This window comes from Equus przewalskii, chromosome 4 (assembly GCF_037783145.1).
Source record: "Equus przewalskii isolate Varuska chromosome 4, EquPr2, whole genome shotgun sequence".
Classification (NCBI taxonomy): Eukaryota; Metazoa; Chordata; class Mammalia; order Perissodactyla; family Equidae; genus Equus; species Equus przewalskii.
Genome location: NC_091834.1, coordinates 61,610,300 through 61,630,716, shown reverse-complemented (window position 1 = coordinate 61,630,716; position 20,417 = coordinate 61,610,300). Strand labels below are relative to the sequence as shown.

Below are 20,417 nucleotides of genomic sequence, written 5' to 3'. Positions count from 1 at the left end.
TACCTGGGATTTCTATCCACTTCTTTATGCAGCCAACTCATACTCTTGGTTCTAATCTCAAATTAGATGTCACCCCTCCAGGAAGCCTTTTTTCGTTACACCCCAGACTAGAGTTGGTCCTCCAAATATTGTTCTTTCGGCAACCTACTTCGCCTTTGTACACCTATCACCATTATTATGCAATTGTTTGAGGGGCATGATTGTCTCCCTGTACTAGACATCTGTCATGTCTGTGGACAGCCAGCATACTCTGAATGTCCTTCGTGTGTCTGAGGAACTTGTGGGATCACGTGGGCCCTCTCCAAGGTAGAAGTCAGAGCTGGCTTTCCCAGACCCCAGTGTAGCTAGTGGACAGGGTCAGGACCAAGGCTGTGCTGTCCACGGCAGCCCTGTGAGACCCAGGTTTGGAAGACAGCAACGAGAGGAAGCCAGCGCCAGGTGGAATTGGGTTTTTGGCAAGTGTGGCGGTGGTGTTTGGCTTTTCAGGACAGCCATGTGGTGTGTCTGGCATCCCGTCCCCAGGGTTACTCGTGTGAGCAGCAGCGTCTGTGACCAAAAGTGGTGGAGTGGGGAATTCGCCACAGTGGTCCCAGGGGGCTCCCTGGGACAGAGAATGGGCTCCTCATTTTCATCCTCGCCTCCCCCTCCCCAAGGTGTAGAGGAGCACAGGCCGGCCACAACAGAGGGAAGTCCAAGTTTCTTCCTTCCCTTTAGGAAACCTCCTTTCTATTGGCTGGGAGGAAGATGCTGCAGTGGATGATGGGAAATTCTGCTTTTCCAGCACAAAACCAGGGGCCCAGGGAAACCCCCTTCTGGTCTGAACCCTGGACAGAGACTTCAATGAGCACCAGTTCTCCTGTCTCTTTAGTTCTCACTCTTCTTATCAGCTTCGTCCTCCTCAAAACTGGGGTCTGGAGGGGTTTGGGGGTGTCCCATTCCTCTTCCCCTCCAGGAGCCTTCTGACCTCTTATGCTGACCAGACTAGAATCCCCTTCTTCCACCTGCCCCGTAGGCTCACTAGGCTAGGCCCTGCGTGTCCTGTGTCCATCTCCAGCCTCAGGGTCTCATTCAGGGAGCAGGGTCAGCCCAGCCAGGGTTCTTGGCTGCAATTATTCTGCCACCTGGTGGCCAAGGTGAGCATTGCTCATCTCAGCTCATCTCATTGCCTGCAGTCAAACGTCCCTTTTGAAGAGCCCTCAGATGTCACCTAATGACCCCCTCCTTCCTGGTACAGATGGGGATGCTGAGGCTCTGAGAAGGGAAGGCCTTGCCAGTCAAAGGATCTGCCCAGGAACCCTCACCGTAGCCCCAGCCCAGGGATCCTTGCAGGGGAAGAGACTAGAAAAGTGATAGGAATTTGAGGCTCCAGTTGAGACTGGAAGGCAGCAAGGAATAGACGTCCAGCCACAGATGCTCTAGGGGAGCAGTGGACGGTTCACAGAGCGAGCTTCTGCTCCGACCACTGCTACCGCCACGAACTCACCGCTCACAGGAGCTGCGGTCAACCACCAACACCAACGCCTAACTAACAGCCAACACTAACTGCTAACAACACCACCAACAGCAGGCAAACGCCGAGAGGCCTCTCTGACTATCCGGCTGACAAAGATACTATTAACGACAATAATGATGCAGAGAAACTGTCACGCTCATGCTGCTTGTGCAAGAACGCACTGGATCGACTTTTCTGGGAGGCAATTTGCCAATAGGAATTAAAAGACTTATCATGGGCATTGCGCTGGCTCCCAAATTCTAGGTCTGGGAGTTTATTCGGATGTTTTTATCTCTTTGCGATGTACACAAAGAACTGTATGCAAGAAGTTTGTCATCACCATTATTTACCAAAAAACCGGGAGCAATCTTCGAGAGAAGATTTGCTAAATAATTATTGGCTGAATAAAGAATATTAGATAGACTTTACAAATTACATAGCAGAAAAGAGGTTTGCAGCAATGACTGATTTACCATTTTTAGTAATAAATTTAGAGATATAATTCACATGATAATTCACGCTTTTAAAGTGTACAATTCAGTGGCTTTTAGTATATTCACAGTGTGCAGCCATCACCACTATCCAGTTTTAGAACATTTCATCACCCCTAAAAGGAACCCCGAACCATCAGTAATCAGTCTCCATTTCCCCCTCCCCCAGCCCCTGGAAACCTCTACTCTACTTTGTCTCTGTGGATTCACCCATTCTGGACATTTCATACAGACAGAATCATACAATAATGTGCCTTTTATGACTGGTGTCTTTCACTTAGCATGTTTCCCGGGTTCATCCACGTCGTATCATGTATCAGGACTTCATTCCTTTTTATTACAGGATAATATTCCATTGTATGGATATACTTCATTTTGTTTATCCATTCACCAATTGATGGAAATTTGGGTTGTTTCCATCTCTTGGGCATTATAATAATGTTGCTATGAACATTCATGTACAAGTTGTTATACAGATGTAGGTTTGCAATTCTCTTGCCTGCATCCCTAGGACCGGATTTGCTGGGTTATATGGTAACTCGATGTTGGACATTTGGAGGAGCTGCTGGAATTTTTGCCAAAAAATGGTCAGAAAATAAATAAATAAATAAATAACTGCACCGTTTTACATTCCCGCCAATAATGTATGATGGTTCTAATTTCTCCACATCCTCGCCAATACTTATCATCTGTTTTTTTCATTTTAGCCATTCTAATGGGTGTGAAACAGTATCTCATTGTAGTTTTGATTTGCATTTTCCCAGTGATTAATGATACTGAGCATCTTTTCATGTGCCTATGGGCCAATTTATATTGTGTATGTTAACTTTATGCATAAGAAACAAAATACGAATTTATAAATATAGATGTGATCTCAAAATGTTTCAAAAATGCAGAGAAAAAACAGGAAACATACAAAATACCAACGGTGATTGTTTTGGGCTAATGAAATTATGGCTGATGTTTATTTTATTTTTTAACCCCTTTTCTCTCTCCCAAATGCCCTGCAATGAGTTTGAATTACTTTTATGATCTGAGACTAAAGGAAAGAATGCCTGATAGGGTTTTTAGACTGGGGCCACACCTTGACGTTTGTCTGACCAGGAGGGCGCTGGGCAGCAGGGCATTATGGCCAACAGTGTGACCATGGGTTTCCTATGGCTGCATTTCCTTTCACTGGACGCACTGAGTGCAAGGGAGGAGGGTGTCCACCAGAGAAGGAAGGGCGGGAAGGCTGGAGGAGTGAGGGAAGGCTCCCTGGAGGCAAGCAAATGGAGCTGAGTTCTGCAGGACCAATAGATCTGCTGTGGGCAGGTAAAGAAGGGGAGAGATTTCGTTCTGACCTGCAGTGCCCATTTCTGCTGAAACCTCCCTCCATCCCCCTCAGTGGCCCACCAACATGTCCCCAAGGACAGCACCCAGTTCTCATTCTCCTCCCTCCTGCCAAGGAGTAGGGTGGGGGAGAAATGGACGGTGATGATGTGTTATATCAGGGGCCCTCACTTGGGTGTGGGGCAGTAGGCAGCAGGTGGGGAGCACAAGAAGGCACACAGTGGAGAGGACATTAGGGAAAACTCTAGAATTGAGAAATCTCCACCCTAGAGTAAAACAGGGAAAGGGATCCAAGCAATTTCCAGAAGAACAAACCCAAAAGGCTAACAGGCACAGGAAGAGATGCTCACTCATTAGTTATCAGAGAACGTAAATTAAAACGACAATGAGATGTCACTTTACACCCATTTGACTTGCAAACATTAAAAAGCTGGGTAATGCCAAGTATTGGCGGAGCTGCTGTGGGAGTGTTGACTTTGCAGGCATCCTGGAGGACAATCTGCTGCTACTTTGTCACAATAAGAAAAGGCCTAACTGATGACCCGGCCCTTCCACCCCTGGGCATGTGTCCCAGAGAAAGGCTCGCTCACCCAGGTGCAGGAGGGGACAGGCATGTGAATGTTCACCTAGAGGGAGGAGGAGACAGGACGAGTCACACGTGGGCAATGACACCATGTGGCACCATACAGCAGTCAAAATAAGGGACCAGATGAGCACACAGCAACACCGGTGGATCTCTTCAAAGCATAGTGCCGAGGGGAAAAACATTAGAAGCAGGATGAGGCACAGAACCAACAGCACTTATGTAAATTACGAGTACACACCCACCAAACACTACATATTTTGCAAAAATACACAGAAAGACAAATATTCACATTAAACACATTGGAATGTTGGCCTGTGGGAGGAGGGAAGTGGAAGTGGAGGTGGAGACAAAAGAGAACAAATTTTAAAAATAAATCAAACAAGAGGATCCTTGCACAGATGATGGTGATGCAACATGAACGGAGGATGATAAACGCACTCCTGAGCCAAATAAAAGCTATGGACCCCTCCCCCCGGGGGCCCGTGCACTCACTCAAACGACATCTGTTCATTTACAAGTTTATTAGCTGCGGCCCAGGCTCTCGGAGGAGGAACTGAGCGGAACAGACAGAGGAACGGAGGAGTCAGAGGCAGACACACAGGGACCCAGGTGCAGGATGGGAAGAATGGCTGCCACTGCCTAGGGCTGGCTGCAGCTCGGAGGGGGCCTCTGGGGGGCACGGGCCCCATACCTCTGGAGGATGGTGGCCCCATTGCAGCTGCCCAAGTTTGGGTATGGACTTCAGTCGCATGAGGTGGCCAGCCTAGCACACAGATGTCAGCACCTTTACCCCCGAGCGAGAAGGCATCGTCCACTTGGCGTGGGTCCTCCGGGCTGGCAGAAGCTCAGGGTCATGGCCGTGCCATCTCCGTGAGATCTCAGCCCTTACCTCCAGGGACAAGAGGGAGGACGTTAGGAAGGTCCTTTACTCAACTCCAGTGGGACTGAGGGTGCAGGGAGAGATCATATAGGAGAAACAGAGACAGGGGCTCCTGGGGCAAGAGAAGCTATGGTTGGCTATAGCCACTGCTAAGTACTGCCTCTACAGGCTACTACTTCCTCCTTCCTGTGAATATTTCTGGCCATTCCCTTTAGTGCCTTTCTCTCTTTTAGCACTGCCTTTGTCCAGGCCCAGTTAAAGATGTTCATGGGTGCTTTCCTGAGTTTCTGGCCAGACAACTACTGTCCTCCCTGAATAGCTTGGACCATCCCCTGCCCTGGGGTTCAATCTCGCCCCTGTCCACTGAGCTGAATGGTGGCCACTGGGAGCCTGTCCAGAGGACATGACCTGAAGGGAGAGAGGACTCCAAACTCTCTCTGAGGAACTGCAGTTGAGGGGACTGAGAGTAACCAAAAAAGCAGCTTGGGAGGGGCAGGGGGGCAATGTCTGTATCTTCACCTCTCCAAGGGGCTCTCGGGGGCAGAGGGAGCTGAGAGGCTGTGACCTGCCTAGATGAGCTGAACTTAGGCCATGGTGAAAAACAAAAGGGAGGCAGATTTTTGTTCAACATAAAGTGAGCTGCCTGACAACAGAAAGAGCTATTCATAGGCAGTAAGCTCCCCATCACGAGAGGTATGTAACTATCTGGTTCCAAACACTGCTTCGTGGGACAGATCCCTTCACAACTCTCTGTGGAACTCCCTTTCCCAGGCGCCCCCAGTCTCAGCTGAGGCTGTTCCTCGCCCCTTCCGGCCTCCCCAGGGCCCATGAGCCACCACTCTCAGATACTGCTGTCCTGTGTCTGCACCTGGATACCAGAAAAGGCTGTGTGAGATTCAGAAAGGCTGAGAAGGCAACGAAGAGTGTCAGAGGGAAGGGAACCACTCAGAGACAGAGGTGGCAGGTGAGGCGGGAGCAACACTCCACAGCTGGGGGGGACAGGCACATGCACCCAGGTCTCCAGCAGAACGCGGAGCCCACGGCAAATCCACGGCCACTAGAGGGAGCCCATGACTGCCGGCACAGTACAGGGCTTGGTGGTCTGGGGCACCAAGTTAAATACTCCCACCTCTCCCCACAAAGCCAGTCTGTCCCAAGGGGAAAAGGCAAGTGCCTTCTGGGCGGATGTTTTAACCCGCTCCTCTCTGCCATCTTTCCGTATTTCTACATGTGCACCAAAACCATCTGTTCCGTCCCTTCATGTGTATGTCCACCTTGTCTGGTCTGTTCTCGTCTCTCTCTCTTCCAGGTGCTCTCACTCAGTGTCCCTGGCTCTGCTCTCCACCATCCTCTACAGCTCTGCATCCCATGCTGTTTTCCTAGGTCCCCATATGTCTACCTCTGACTTTCTTGGTTCCTCTCTCTTCTCTCTGTTTCTCCCAGAGCTGGTTTATTCCCTCCTCCACACTCCTTTTTGTTCAATTTTAGGAACACAGAATCAATTTTAGGAGCACAGTTCAATTTTAGCCCACCCCTGGATCTCTCTTCTGATTCCTGAAAGGCCTCCTCCACCTCCAGCTAAATGGACAGTATACTTCACCCAGCCCAGAGGAGGGATGGATAAAGAATGTTTACAAGAAGCATTCAGGTTCAGCTTGATCCAGAAGCTCAGGACAGACACCCACATAGGATCACAGGACTCAAGGTTTGACCTGAGCTGGGATTTACAGGGCCTGGGCAGGAGAAGGGGGCCTTAGGACTGAGGGAGGAAAGCCTCGATGAGTAAGGATAGCCTGAGATCACATACCTCTTGGTTGAGGAAGCAGTACAGGATGGCAACAATGAAGCCCTGTGTGGCCAAGGAAGAAGGACCCCATCAGAATAACTTGGCCTGGCCTCAAGTTTCTACCACCTTTTCCCTTACCTACTCCCTAGGCTGTGGCTTGGGCCAGGCATTTGGGAAAAGGAAAAGTAGGTACATTCATCACTTACCATATGCTAGGCATACTGTCTCACGTAACTGTCATAGCAAGCCTGCCAAAGCTGTACTGTTGGCCCCATTTCTCTGATATTCTTTACTTCTGCATGCCCAGTATTGAGCAGAGAGCCTGGCAGTAAGGTGCTCAGTAAATGTTGACTTGGTTGGATGGATGGGTGGATGGGTGGAGGGATGGATGGATGGATGGATAGATAGATGGGTGCAGGGGTAGTTGAATGAATAGAGAGATGGATAGATGGAAGGTGGACAGACAGATGGACAATTGAATAGATGGATGAGTGACTGGAAGGAAGAATCCCCCCCCTGCCCAAGGACTCAGAGGGAAGGAGCACCTGTGGGGACCCCCACCTGGAAGGAGCCCAGGCCCAGCTCCAGGGGCAGGCGAACGCCGAGGCCGGCACTATCAGGCAGGAAGTTGAAGATGATGTAGTGAATTCCAAACAACGGGATGAGGAGAAGGGTGGACTTGGAGAGCCGCCTGCAGGAGAGGACAAGCCCTAGGCTCCCGTGGCTGGAATCAGAAACTCCACATGCCCCCGGCTTGCCTTCACCTTCCGCCAGCTCCCCATATCGACTCTACGCATCAGCCACCCTGGAGAATCCATCCTCCCCACACACACCCCGGGCTCCTGGATCCTGCTGCTCCTTCTGCCAAAACCTCTTGTCTCAATTTATTCTGGTAAGTCTATGCATCTTTCAAAGTCTAGTTCAAAGACCACTTCTGCCAGGAAGCCTTCCCTGACCACACCCCACTCTAGCCCCCCCCATTTAGAAAGGCATTCCTTCGGCAGGCTCCTGTAGAAATGGATCCCAGCACTCAGCAGCCTATTTGGCCTGATAACTGGCTGTTTGGAACCTCCATCCTCCCCATATTGTGGTCTCCTGGAGGGCAGGGACCAGATTTATTCTCTCTCTGGGAACATGGGGAAGAGCACGGGGCCAGGATCTTAAATGCCGGCTGGATGAAAGAGAACCACACCAACTCCCACTCCAGTTATGGCCCCAGAATTCCCCAACACACACACATGCGCGTGCGCACATACACACGTTACCAGTACTGAGGCTGGGTGTGAAGGCTGCCCTGAGCTGGCTCCAGTTTCCTCAGCAGGATGCGGATGATATTGAGAAACAGCCCAAAGTTCACCTGGAAATAGAGGTGCAGGAGGGCAAGGGTCACAGGGTGTCCCTGGTGACCTGGAGTGGGGTGTCTTTGGGGACTAGAAGCCTCAAGTCTCTGAGAGACGGGGATGTGCAGGTGGAGGCATGTACACATCGCTCCGGTACTTGGAGCCTAGAGACTGGGAGGTGCCACACGGAGCTCAGGGGCTTAGGGTCCCCCTCCCTCTCCAGTCTTGGGATCAAGGGTGGGAGGCCAGGCCTTGCCATCCTGCCTCCAGCACCTCCTAGAGCCTTCCCTGGCACAAAGCAGGTGGCCTTCACTTTGCATAATTGCTAAATTGGGGGAAATGTGCACGTTCACCGAAGCCACGTAACCCAGCCCTGGCTGCCCCGTTCTCTGTGGGAGCGAGTGCTGGGTCTCAAGGACAGCACTCCTTCTATGTCCCCCTCCCCAGGTTCACGGCAGCAGCTGATGCTCTGCAGCGGGGACACCAGGTGGTCATCAGAACCCTGAGCTGGAACGGCTGAACGCGGAGCGAGGCCACCTGGTTTCATCAGCGGGGCCTCACAGAACCCAGGCTGGAGTCTGTTTCCCGCTGTGGACGGTCCCTCGGTGGACCCAGGGAGGGTAGCTGAATAAAGCAGAGGACACTAGCCCCACAGACTGACCCCAACAGAGAGGACGATGGGCCCTTTGATGATCCACCAGTAGGGGGAGCTGTTGTCCAGGTCCCAGCACCTAGGGAGAGGAGGGCCAGGACTGAGGCCGGATGCTTAGAACGCAGCGGGCCTTTTCTGCGGTCACCGTGCAGCTCTCTCCTCTCTTGTCTCTACCCACCACCCTCCACACTCCACTCTGTGGCATTCGAGCGTTCCAGCCTCCCCGCGCTCCCGTCCAGCCTTCTCTCCACTCTCAGCGCCTGACGCCCCCTGCCGCAGGGCCGCCCAATCCATGCCGGGCTCAGCCTTTCTCTCCGCCTAGATGGATGAACTTCTCGAAAATCAGCCTGTCTGCTGCCTTCTTGCTGGCCCCAACGCTTCCCCGGTTCCAGGAGGCCCCCCACTTACAGCCCCCCACCCCCACCTCTCCCTGAGCCCGCAGGCCCGAGAATCGGAGCCCCTCCCGCCCCTTCGACGCATCCAGGGACAGCCTCCGACCCCGCCCAAGCCTGGGAGTTCTCTGCAGGCGGCCCGGGTCTTCTCTTCCTCTCCCCTCCTGGAGAACAGCCAGGTTCCCTGACTGTACAGTCCACGCCCCACGGGACCCTGTAAGGGTGTGGACAGTTGGCCACCCAGACTCACGCAACGTCCTCGAAGGCCAACTTGCAACCCACCCACGTGCCAGTGAAGAGCAGGGGAAGCCCTGTGGGGGTTCAGAGGAGACAGGAGTAAGGCGTCTGCATCTTGCGCACGGAGACCTGCCCCCGCCTCCCACCACCACCAGCAGCCCCACAGTCACTGTGAGGACAGGCCCAGGCGAGAGCCCAAAGGCCAGGGACCTGGCCCCATTCTCCAACACTTGCTGTAGGACTACAGGCCGTCGCTTCCCCACTGTGGGCCTTGGGTCATCATAAGTGAGCTGAAGGGACCTTCGTGTGAGCTCCCTGGTATTCCTGGCCCTCCGCTTCCCCTACGGTGTGCAAACCAGCCTTCAGTGCTCACCCCAGCCGGCAAGAACTAGCCCCCAGAAGGCTCGCTTTGTGCTGGGGGATGTGGAGGCCAAGAGCCAGGTCAGGTAGACGGCTTCTGCCAACAGCCAGCTGAAGTTGGTCATGGTGGCGAAATGGGAGGTGGCCACAGAGACCTTGCACAGAACCTGTGGGTGGGGGACCTGGGTGCTTCAGAGCTGGGACACCCAGTGGAGCCCCACCCAAGTCCCCCGACTCCACTCAGGTCCCCTCCATCTTGGGCTGTACCAGAGAGGATAGGTAGTATAATGTGGTGGTTAGGAGCACAGATTTGGGATCCGGACAGCCTGGGGTCAAATTGACACCTATTAGCCCGGTAACTTCCCCACGCTTTAGCTTTTCATCTGTAGAAGGAAAACCTTCAATACCTAGCTCATGGCCTCTTCAGAAAGATTAAATGGAAACTGCGTATGAATTGCTGCTATTTTCACATTCATCCCATCCTTCCTGAGCTCAAGCCAATCCCTAGAGCTTGGATATGGAGCACTGCTTACTCATGGACAGCTCCCTCCAGCAAACACACGCATGCGCCCAGGATTTCACTCATTCCCCGCCTGACTCTCCCATCTGTCAGGGTGAGGAGCACCCCTCTGAGCTCAGATGGCCCACACTTGGTCCCAGGCTCACCACTAAGCAGCCGGGTGACATTGCCAATTGTCCTTCATCTACAAATGGGACTAAAATGAAAATATAAGTAGGAAATAAAAGATGATAATGTACGTGAAGCATATAGTGTACTGCCTGGCACATAGGGACTCAGTCTATATATTATCATTCTTGCTTTCATTCATTCATTCAGGTCATCTGTTGGTTTGTTCGTTCATTTTTCTGTTCATTTCCAGCATGATTTTAGGGTTCCTGGTAAGTTCCTCCATACTCGGCCCAACTTCTTTTTATTGTCAGTCTCCACTCATGCTCCCATCTCCCACCCCATTATGACGTCCCAGGTTCTTGGACATGCGCAGCTTCTCCTGTCTGGGAGAGTGTGTTTGCCCAGTCCCTCCACTTAACGTGTCCTCTCTCCCCCTCTCCCTGTCACGAGTGCCCACCCAGCTCCAAAGCCATCTCCTCCCCAGAGCTCCCTCTTGTCCTCTCCTGGCTCTCAGCTCCCTCCACCTGGTGGTCCCATAAGCTGGTGCAATCTGCCCCCTAGGCACCCTGGGCGCTTCCTGAGGGAGGGACCCAGCCCCTCACATACCCACCCCCAGCCACAGATGGACGAGTGCTCAGGGGAGGGGTGGAGTGAAAAGTTGGGTGGAGTGAAATGTGGTCCAGGTTGAATATGGAATGGGGCATGGAAAGAGGAATACCGAATGTGGAGTGGAGAGGGCACTGGGAAATGACATTCATTGGCACCATGGTCCAGGAAACGGCATGAGGATTTAGGACCTGACTCTGGAGCTGGGCGGGAGGAGGGAGGGGTGATTTCCTGTTCTGTGATTGGCAATGCCAGAGCCCCAGGGTCAGCCCACAGGCCTGAGCAGGCTGGCAGGCATATCTAGGTCTCTAACCCAGCCCCTTCCCGCCCCCCCGACCCACCCCGACACCCCCCAACCATGGCTGTTACAGTGGAGAAGCTGCAGTGGTCAGTGTTCTCGCCGTGAAAGAGGGCGGCATCCTTCAGGAACACAGCTCCCGCCTTGAGGATAAAAGTGGCGAACAGCTGGGTGTGGATGTAGTTCCGGGGACAGTGGAGCCTCCTGGAGGGGGCAAGGAGGGATAAGGAACAGAAGGCAAGGTGGGAGCCAGCTTCTAGTGTGCCTGCTGCAGGCTGAGGGAGGCTGAGCAGCGCGGGGGCGGGGGGGGGGGGACTGGATTGACTTGGATTGGACTGGATTGGATTGAGCAGAATTGGGGCTACAGTTTTAGCCTTGCAGGACAGCAGACCAACCACTGCCCTGGGTTCAGTATAGGTGAGGGGCGGAGCATACCAGTCCCCGCCTTCAGAGAGCTCATAGTCTCTCCGACAGAGGCAGAAACAGCAGGGTACTGCCCAGGGGAGTCCCCTGGATGATCAGAGAGAGGAGACACATCCCCATGAGCCAGAGAACAGCACAGGCCAGGTTGTGGGGCTCAAGCTCTGCAGTCTGGGGGGCCTTAAGAGGAACAATGGTCAAAGAGTTGGAACAGTCAAGAAGGGCTCCACGGAAGAAGCAAAGAGGATTCTTAAAGCAGGTGGGAGCTGGCCTTTGAATTTTGAAAGTCATGAAGACCTTGAGAAGAAAGGAGGCAGGCATTGCAAGCAAATAGAATAAGTTCCATGTGAACGAAGGTGTAGAGGTGGGAGAGTCCTGGGGTGTGAAGAGAAGGGTCTACACGTGCAGAAAAAGACAGGAAATGGTAGAAATGGCCATGGCGCCTAGAGCTGGAAACCTGTTGAACGTCCAGGCAAGGAAGCAGGCTTGGCATGGCGGACAATAGGGAGGTAAGGAAGGTTCTTGAGCAGGTGATGAGGATGGCAAACCTGAGAGCCACCAGGATGGCGATGGCCACAAAGAGGGCCACGCTGGAGATGCTGTGGCCCAGGGTGTAGATGATCTTCACGGTGGAGAAGTAAGATTTCTGGGGAGGGGGAGATGGAGAAAGGCTCAGCAACCGTGCCCTTGGGGAAAGGCAGGCTTGACAGTCGAGTGGGCGCAGCTCTCAGCACTACCCCAAGACTCCCCATCTGGGGACAGGGGTGTCCGCGGGGACCACAGCAAGCTCCCTCCGGGAACAGAAGTGTTTGTTTACAGCCTGTCTTCCTCCAGACCCGCTGGGGAGGGAGGAGACGGTGACCGGAATGAGATGCTCACCTCTGCCTGCTGCTCTGAGGGCGGGGAGAGCCAGCAGCAGACACCACGTGTCTCCGGAGAATGACAAAAACTCAAGAGGAAATCAGGCTTGTTTATTGACATCCAGTTTTCTTATTGCCTTGGGAACAAGATGTCCCCAAATAAAGGGGACAGCCAGGGACAGTCGCAGGAAAAAGTTCTTTCCATGAGCAAGTATTTGGATCAATCAAAGTCCAGCCCGGACCACAGAGATGGAGACGGGGGGTGTAGGCTGGGGGATGGGAGCAGGGGCCCAGCTCCCTGGAGGGATGCAGGCAATACCGCCCCTCTCTGACTCAGTTTTTTCATCTGAAAAATGGCCAGACTCATGCTTTCCCTTGCAGGGCTGAGGGGAAAGAGATATGGGATTGTGGGGGTGGAAGCACCTTGCAGAGGCTCCGCTCAGTTCTGAAGTGTGGGGTATGCCGACTAGATTAGGGGTCACTGTGATCACTTCTGGCCTGGAGTCTCCCTCACTTGCCCACATCACAGCCAGGCACACTACTTTACAGACTGAGGACCAGAGAGAGCAAGGAGTTTGCCCAGGACCTCGAGGACCCCTTGTTTCCCTGGAACCACTCAAAGCTTCCTGCCCTGGAGGCCTGGGCACAGAGAGGCTACTCCAAGGAGACAGTGGCCAGCACATCTCCCAGCCTGCCCTCTGTCTGCCCTCTCCCTCCTAGCAGCGTGGCCCACGTGTCACCCTTGAGCAAATTAGCAAAAGGTCCCCCCTCTCTTCCAGACACTTCCATCTTCTGGAAATCTGCTGTAATTAATATTCCAACTTGTTAGCTACAACGGAAATGGTGGCCCCTATGGTTGTGCAGTCCACCACTCATACAAACATCCATGGCAACCCTACCTCCAAGACACCAGGAGCCTCTTACCTCCTCAGTCAGCAGCTCCAGGGGCACAGGGCAGGCCACAGGGTAAGGTGGGAAAGGCTCTGACCAGCCCGTGATAGTACAATCCCGCTTCACGGACCCTGGGAAGGAAGTGGAGATGAGGAAGCAGAGAGCTGGTTATGGCTCCTCCCCTCTGCCCAGGAAGGTGGGGAGCCATGGCCCATGAAGTGACCTTGGCAGGATCTGCAGAGACAGCCCCTCTCAGGGGAAGAGAGAAGGGGTCCTTCCTTCAGAGGCCTGAGTTCCAGGTGCAGCCCACTGGGACACATTCCAGGGCCTTCCTCTCTGGCCTCAGAGTTACCGTTTGTTAAACGAAGAGAATCATTCCCTTGAGGGGCAGAGTAGTGTGTTGGGCCCCCAGCATCCTAAGGGCAGCGGGGAGAAAGGAGGCTTTCTCTGCCCCTGGAGGGACTGTCCACCCCAGGTACCCAGGCCAGGTAGCTGAGGCAGAGCAGCGCGCTGCCCTTCCACCCTGCCCCCAGTAGGCAGCTGGCAGCATCTTAGCGGTCAGACAGGCTCTGGGCCCCGCCTGCTGACATCCAGAGAACATCCACTGGGTGCCAGGCCCTGGGTCCAGCGCTTCCAGGCTCTGCTCATGAATCCTCACTCCCTGTGAATTTGATGCTCTTGTTCTCGCCAAGTCACAGGTGAGGAAGCTGAGGGTCAGGGAGGTTGACTGACTTGCCCAAGGTCCCACCCAAAGAGAGGAAGTTGGTGTTCAAATCCAGGTCTGCCTGCCCCAAAGGCCAGGGATGTGTCTGCCATATCCTGGCACCACCAGATGAAACCACCTCCCCTCCCCTCCACCCCACCTCCAGGAACCCTCACCTGGCTCTGGGCTGAAGTGAGAGAAGAACTCTGGGCAGGGGAGAGTCACCCACTCGCCAGAGTCTGCCATAGGCCAGCAGAGCAGCCCATCCCAGGTCCAAGGGCAGCCTAGACAGAGATGGCAGTGGAGTAGACTCAGCCCGGGAGCAGCCCCTCCAGCATTCCGAGGAGAAGCTGGAGGAGATAAAGCCATCCGAGAAGCCGCCTCCTCCCTCCCAAGCCCCATACCCAGGGTGGTGTTGGGCATCTCCTCGGCCGCCCGGAGACAGGCATCCTCCTCCTCTCTCAGCTGGGTGAGGAAGTCACACTCTGGTTGCACGTGGCCCAGCACCTGCAGGAGAGAGTTAATGGTAAGCCCAGCCAGTGGGGTGCTCCTTCTGGGGTCTCTGGTCCAAATGACCTGAGGGCAGAGACAAAGCTGGAGTCATTTCTGTGCCCCTGCTCCCAAGCACAGAGCCTGCCTCACAGCACGTACAGGTGCACTTGATGGTGGGAGGGAAGGAAGAAGGAGGGAAGGAGAGATGGAGGTCAGATGGATGCCTCCCCTGTTCTTCTCATGGCAACGAGTGCTGACACTCATTACGCAAACATCCTCAGAAGGGCTCACGGAGACAATTAAGCATCCGTGTAGTGGCCTTTGCTGCTCCCTTGCTTTACTCCTGCATCCGCACTCCTGCTTCCTGGGAGCAATTCTTCAAAAAAGCACCTTGGTAGACAGGATAACACCACCCCCTCAACAAAATAAATGTCCACATTTATTCTGGAAACCTGTGAATGTGCCGCCTTGCAGGGCAAGAGACTTGGCAGGTGTGGTTAATTTAAAGATCTTGAGATGGTGAGGTTATCCTGGATCATCTGGGTGGGCACGAGGCTCCTTATAAAAAGAGGCAGGAATGTCTGAGTCAGATGAGGAGATGTGATGATGGAAGGAGGGGTGCGTGTTGGGGGCACTTGTAGTGTTGGGGTGTGTGTGGGAGAGAGAAAGCGAGACTTTACCGCTGGGGCACACACATGAGAGGGAGGAGGCTGCCATCTCTGCGGAGGGCAGGGCAGTAGAAGCTACCTGTATCTTACCTTATGCCCAGCCCTTGACGAGTCAGACCCTGCTCAATGCACAACAGCCCTGGCAAGCAGATATTATTTGCCTTTTTCATAAAAGAGACAAGCAAGGCTCAGGAGGGGTGAGGAACGTGCCCAGGTCACACAGCTAGGTTCAGGGGGCAGGATTTGAGCCGGAAAACCATGTGCCTAGGGGCAGCACCTGTACACGGTGCTTGGGAGGTGTGCCAGCCCCTCCAAGCCAGTGGAGGAAGAAGAAGGCCTCAGTCCACATGGGCTCTCAGGACACCCCCCCCCCCCCCACAGGAACCTGGGCTGCCCGTCCACTACCTTGAGCCTCCTGTTCTGGTCCCTGCGTCATTTGCAGTAACTCGTGGAGAAGATGCTGGGAAATTGCAGCTCATTCAGGGGGGACCCTGGTTCTGGCACCCTATTCTCCAACAGTCTAGACCTCTGGGCAATATTTGGTTGCCTAAAGCTTCTCTGGCGCAAGAGCATATCATAAGAGGAAGAGTCCTCTCAATACGGAGGGGAGCAGCTGTTCTCCACTAACCACTCAGGCCACTCAGTCCCCGGCCACACCCTCTTAAAAGGCAGCAGCCAAATGGGAGTGAGGCTCCAGGGGTTGTTGAGATGGGGAGGGGTCTGGAGATCTTAGAGGAGGAGTATGTGGAAGAACTGGGGGTGCGTAGCTTAGAGAAAGAGACAGGATGTGAAGGGGAGGGCCTGACTGCCTCCCGATGATCCAGAGGCACTGTCTGGGGGCAGACAGAGTCTCTGCGGCCCCGAGAGGACACAGACAGACCCTGGGGGGAGCGACAGGGAGGTGGACTTAGCTTAGCCCCGGCAAGGAGGTCTTGATAGCCAGAGCTACCCCGAGACAAGCAGACTGCCTGGGAAAGGAAGGGATGGGAAGGGATGGAGGAGGCCTCGGGCATCGGGAGTTCTCTAGGCCACGGCCTGCTGCCTGCTTGGCAGACAGAGACTCCTGCACTGGGGAAGAGCAGGCGGGGTCCCCACCAGGCTCCAGCTGGACCTTCGGATGGCCCTGTGGCTCGCAGACCTGGAGCCCAGCAAGAGAGGCAGGAAGGTCTGGGCTGGCTACTCACCATGGGTAACGGGCTCAGTAAGCAGAGGATGCAGACACCCCACGCCCTACCATCCATGGCGGGGCCTCAGGAGCAGCTCCTCAGGCAGCCTCAGTGACCCTCAGCCCTCTTCCCTCCCCGACTGTCCCCTGCTGCTGCCGCTGCCACCACAGCCTCTGCGTCCCCTTCCCGGATGGTTGTTTGCATAGGCAGGAGCCAGAAGAGGGCTCAGAACCACGTGAATATTTACCAGGACTGCAGGACACTGTGCCCAACTCAGCCCTGGCCCTGGAGCGGGACTCCGTGTCCCAGCAGGGAGGGGCTGAACCCCCTCCCCCGACTCCCTTCCACTCTGTCTGTAAGTCAGCCTGTTTGTCTGTCCTGATAGCAATGGGCCTGAGTGGTGACAGTCACAGGACACTTCTTGCTCCATGAGGTCAATATTCTTTCTCATTTTCTTCTCTTTTCTCATTTTCTAGTCCTCTACTGGCCCAGACTGGAGAGAGACCCCCAGAAACGAAGGAGACTCAGAGAAGAAGAAGAAGACCTGGGCTTGCCCTCAGGGAGCCCCCAGTTTGGGTGTTGGTCCCAGTCTCATCCACAGGGCTGGAGGGAGGGCTCAAAGGAGGTGGGGGTAGGGTCTCACAGGGGCGGGAGGGTAGGAATGAGCTGAGACAAGGAAGGGGGATCACGAAGCACCTGCATGGGCTGGGCGAGAAAATGTCGTATCTGCAGCTCCTCGTTTCTTTCCCAGGCAAGGACGCCAGCCTGGATGGCGAGCTAAAGTCTGCAGATACAAGGACCTGGACTTCACGCAGGGGCTTCCCAAAGTCTCTCCAAAAGTCCTCAGGGCCACAGGGAGAGATGAGGCTGAACGGGAGGCGTGCAAGGGAATTCACGGAGCTGGGGCATCCTGAACGGACCAGGGCAGCTGTTATCAGTAGCAGACACGAGAGGACTTACACAGCCGCTCAAATTCTTTTAAATGTTCATTACTTGGTCATTTTTATTATAGTTTAGACTTTAAAAATGTGGAATCCCAATTGACCAGGCTAAAGAAAGTGTTCTAAATTACCCTGGATCTTGCACAGCATTTTGGGGTTTGAATGCACATTTCATCTCCGAGGGCCCCGAACACCCCAGGACCTGGTTGGTGCTGACATTTGTGCGTAGGTCTGCGCTCCCGGAGCTCGCTGGGCTGGACGCTGATGACAGCAGACATGTTTACAGCCTGACGCGAGTCATGAATGATGAAGGCGCCGCGCCCCCGCCACATCTGCATCGCGGAATCAGTTTACATCAGCACGGCTTTCTTTTTCCATTTGTATTCATCGCCAATGAAGTGTTGGAGAAAAATATTTTGAAAAGAAAACATGAGCCACCCCAAGCCCCAGACGCCCCCTGCCCTTGCAAAAGTGTTTTGGTGTGCTTCACAGTGAACAGTGCGAGTGGGCGGCACACACACTGAGCTCAGCAGGTTGTCAGGAGAAGCAGAGGTCCCCTGTCGGTAGGGAAGTGAGGGCAGGAGGGCGGAACACCGAGAAAGTGTAACTTAAAGAGAAAGCTAGAATTTCCCATCCTTCAACTACAAGAAGCAATGGCCCAAGGATAAACATCACAATTAATCAGTGTTGATAATTAGAGTCAATGTCATTAGCTTTAATGATGGTTAATAATTGATATTGATATGCAATAATAATTATTATTATCCAAATTAGTGATTCTTAACAGGAAGCAATTTTGTTCCCCAGGGAACATTTGGCAATGCCTAGAGAGGGTTTTCATTATCACAGCCAAGGGTCAGGAGTCAGAGGTAGGGAGAAAATGTGGAGAGGTGCTATAGTATGTAATGGATGGAAACCAGGGATGCTGATAAACATCCGTCAATGCACAGGTATGCCCCACAGCCATACAAAGAATTATGCAGCCCCAAAGGTCAATAAGACTAAGGTTGAGAAACCCTGGTCTGAAACTCTGTTCATATTCCCCAGGCCTCCCCCAAGGCCCGTTGTCTGTTCTGAATAGACGGGCTCATTGAACTCCCATCTCTGACTATCTCTGTATCTAGTCAGGGTTCAAATTCTGCCTCCACCACTTGCCAGCTGTGTGACCTTGGGCAAGTTATTCAACCCTTCTGAACTTCAGTTTCCCCATCTGAAAAATGGGGATGATAGCTTCCTTGTAGGGTTGATGGGATCAGTAATCAGGGGAAGGCATGTAAAGTGCCTCGCACAGAGCCTGGCTCATAGTCATTAACGGCAGCATGAATAAGGACGGACTATCAGCAGATGAGGTTAGAATAATCGACTCTTTGTATGGAAAAATAAGATTAGCTCTCTAGCTCACATTTATAAATTCTAGAAAGTTTAAAGACCTAATTGTAAAACAACAAAATAATAAGATTTTTTTCCAATCATGGAAATTTCTTTTTATGACCTTAGAAGAAAGGAGATTTTCTTATATAAAAAATAAAAACCATTAAGAAAAGATTGATGTTTGACCACACCAACATTTTAAAAAAAGTATATTCAAGAAAGGACATCACTGATAAAACTATAAGCAAGTTATGGATTGAAAGAAATATCTGTGACCAATAAGGACAAAGACATGGTAACAAAAATATATTTTAAAAATACCTAAAAATCAAAATATAGAGAAAAATAACCCAATAGAAAAGTGAGCAAAGGATATAAAGAAGCAATTCAGAAAATAAGTAAAATATAGGACCAATAAACAGATGAGAGATGCTCGACATCACTAATACTCAAGAAAATGATAATTAAAATAATACTGAGCCACTCTTTTCACCTATCACATTGCTTAAAATATTAATGTCTGATAATACAATGTTTGGAAACTAATGAGAGGAAAGGTACTTTTATACTGTGCAGATTAGAATGAACACTGGTACCCCCACTTTGAAAAGCAATTTGAAGTGATCTACTGAATCTATAAATGAACAGACCCTATCAATCACAAGTTCTATTTCTGGACATCTGCCCCAGAGGGCGATGTTATTTATAATATGTAGTAAAAACCAGAAAACAACACAAATGTCCAATGATAATGGAATAGCTAAATAAAATGTGATATATTCGTACAATGGAATACAGTAGAGCATTAAATGGATGAACTAAATCTATTTGCATCAATATGGAGAGATTTCAAAAACATGTATTTGAGGAACTTCTGCTTCCAGCCAAGACACAGTAACAGGGACCACTTTACCTTCCTCTTGCCTTAACAGCAAGAAACTCAAACAAAATACACAAATCATTGAGTCTTAATAGATGAAGGAAAAAAAGCACATGATCCTCTCAACTGATGCAGAGAAAGCATTTGGCAAAATCTAATACCCTTTCAAGATAAAAACACTCAGTACTCTAAGAATAGAAGGGAGCTTCCCCAACATGATAAAGGCTGTGAATGAAAACTCACAGTTCCACCATGCTCAATGGTGAAAGACGGAAAGCTTTTTCGATAAGATGAGGAACAAGACAGGATGTCCGCTTTCTCCACTTCTGTTCAACGCAGTACTGGAAGTTCTAACCAGAATAATAAGGCAAGAAAAAGAAATAAAAGGCATCCAAATTGGAAGGGGAAAAAATTATCTCTGTTCACAGATGACATTATCTTATATATAGAAAATTCTAAAGAATCCACACACCAAAAACAGGTTAATAAACAAATTCAGCAGAGTTGCAGGATACAAAATCGACATGCAAAAATCAGTTGTTTTTCTATACACTAACAATGAACAATCTGAAAAGCAAATTAAGAAAACCATTCTGTTTACAATAGGATCAAAAAGAAATATATATATATCTCTACAGTAATCATGATAGCGTGGTTTTGACAAAAGGGTAGACATACAGATCAACGAAACAATGTAGAGAGGTCAGAAACAGACGCCCACAAAATAGTCAGCTGGCTTTTTATAAACGTGCGAAGGCAATTCAATGGAAAAAAATAGTCTTTTCAACAAATAGTGCTGAAATAATTGAACATCCATATGCAAAAGAAAAAAATGAACTTCAACACATTCCTCACACTTATGCAAACTGACTCAAATGAGATCGTAGACCTAAATTTAAACATAAAACAATAAATCACCCAGAAGAAAACATAGGGAAAAAT

At 51.7% G+C, this 20,417-nt stretch overlaps 1 protein-coding gene across 1 annotated transcript; it reads right to left on the bottom strand.

Moving 5' to 3' along the window:
* Window positions 1-4,405: 4,405 nt before the first annotated feature.
* GHRHR (growth hormone releasing hormone receptor) lies at window positions 4,406-16,424 on the bottom strand. Its single transcript, XM_070616160.1, has 13 exons — window positions 16,302-16,424; window positions 14,362-14,464; window positions 14,134-14,241; window positions 13,288-13,385; window positions 12,052-12,149; window positions 11,155-11,287; window positions 9,562-9,715; window positions 9,202-9,262; window positions 8,569-8,638; window positions 7,833-7,924; window positions 7,129-7,258; window positions 6,589-6,630; window positions 4,406-4,790 (listed from the first exon to the last, which is right to left on the bottom strand). Exons 1-13 carry the CDS (start codon window positions 16,356-16,358, stop codon window positions 4,665-4,667), a joined length of 1,272 nt encoding a protein of 423 aa, XP_070472261.1. The 5' UTR covers window positions 16,359-16,424; the 3' UTR covers window positions 4,406-4,664.
* Between the last annotated feature and the right edge of the window lie 3,993 nt (window positions 16,425-20,417).

Bases quoted from the DNA above. Each gene is read 5' to 3' on its own strand.
- GHRHR (XM_070616160.1), bottom strand. From the start codon at position 16,358: ATGGATGGTAGGGCGTGGGGTGTCTGCATCCTCTGCTTACTGAGCCCG. The intron at 9,716-11,154 runs GTAACAGCCATG...CCCCACCCACAG, and splicing joins ACCACTGCAGCTTCTCCACT to GTTCTGTGCAAGGTCTCTGT. The intron at 6,631-7,128 runs GTGGGGGTCCCC...TTGGCCACACAG, and splicing joins TGGGCCTGGGCTCCTTCCAG to GGCTTCATTGTTGCCATCCT.